The 1285-nt window shown below is 67.0% G+C and overlaps 2 protein-coding genes across 5 annotated transcripts in view; one reads left to right on the top strand and one right to left on the bottom strand.

Annotated features, from left to right (window-relative positions):
* Positions 1-1285, bottom strand: part of PC (pyruvate carboxylase) — a 69596-nt gene that overhangs the window by 7227 nt on the left and 61084 nt on the right. The window lies entirely within an intron of this gene.
* LRFN4 (leucine rich repeat and fibronectin type III domain containing 4) overlaps positions 7-1285 on the top strand; it is a 3493-nt gene continuing 2214 nt past the window's right edge. The window contains exon 1 of the mRNA XM_005864432.2: positions 7-1285. Coding sequence (XP_005864494.1) covers positions 524-1285 — 762 coding nt within the window. The 5' untranslated portion in view covers positions 7-523.

The raw sequence follows: 1285 nt of genomic DNA on the forward strand, positions 1-1285 counted from the left end.
GCCTTACCCCCGCGGGAGAGCTGCCTGGAGTTCGCGGACGGCCGGACCTGCAGGGATGCCGGCCCGTGCCCCCTGAACTACAGATACCAGGTGAGCACCCCCTCCTCCGGGCACAGCGTGGGGGCTGGCTTGGGAGGGAAGTGCACCTGGGAGGGATTTTGGGGGTGGCTTCCCTGGTAGGGGAGGAGATGGCGGGGTGGTGGGGGTGCTGACGATTCCAGGGACGCCAGGGAAAGGAAGTTCAGGGATCCTCCCTGCTCTCATGCCCACCTCTGCTTCCTGCCTCAGGCCTCACCGTGTCCCAGAGCCTGTACTCCCCGTAACTGCCTGGGAGATGTGACCTGTACTCTAGGAGGCTGGCCCTGCAGGCCCCAGCCTTCCCTCATCCCCGAGGGGCCCCTTGGGCCTTTGACTGACTCTCCCCCGCCCCCAGGCCAGGCTCAGAAGCTGGCTCCTGGGCCTGGGCACCTGCACCAGCCCCACCTGTGCCTGGGCCTTGGCCCTTCCCCACAGGGCACTCACCATGGCCCCACCGCTCCTGCTGCTGCTGCTGGCCAGTGGAGCGGCCGCCTGCCCACTGCCCTGCGTCTGCCAGAACCTGTCCGAGTCGCTCAGCACCCTCTGTGCCCACCGAGGCCTGCTGTTCGTGCCACCCAATGTGGACCGGCGGACAGTGGAGCTGCGGCTGGCTGATAACTTCATCCAGGCTTTGGGGCCACCAGACTTCCGCAACATGACCGGGCTGGTGGACCTGACGCTGTCCCGCAATGCCATCACCCGCATCGGGGCCCGCGCCTTTGGGGACCTGGAGAGCTTGCGCTCCTTGCACTTGGATGGCAACAGGCTGGTGGAGCTGGGCACTGGCAGCCTGCGGGGCCCCGTCAACCTGCAGCACCTTATCCTGAGTGGCAATCAGCTGGGCCGCATCGCACCAGGGGCCTTCGACGACTTCCTGGACAGCCTGGAGGACTTGGACTTGTCCTACAACAACCTGCGGCAGGTGCCCTGGGCTGGCATCGGTGCCATGCCTGCCCTGCACACCCTCAACCTGGACCACAACGTCATTGACGTGCTGCCTCCGGGCGCCTTTGCCCAACTTAGCCAGCTCTCCCGCCTTGACCTCACCTCCAACCGCCTGGCCACATTGGCACCTGACCCACTCTTCTCCCGGGGGCGCGACTCCGAGGCCTCGCCTGCCCCCCTGGTGCTGAGCTTCAGTGGGAACCCCCTGCACTGCAACTGTGAGCTGCTGTGGCTGCGGCGGCTGGCCCGGCCCCAGGACCTG

This window comes from Myotis brandtii, unplaced genomic scaffold, assembly GCF_000412655.1.
Source record: "Myotis brandtii unplaced genomic scaffold, ASM41265v1 scaffold187, whole genome shotgun sequence".
Classification (NCBI taxonomy): Eukaryota; Metazoa; Chordata; class Mammalia; order Chiroptera; family Vespertilionidae; genus Myotis; species Myotis brandtii.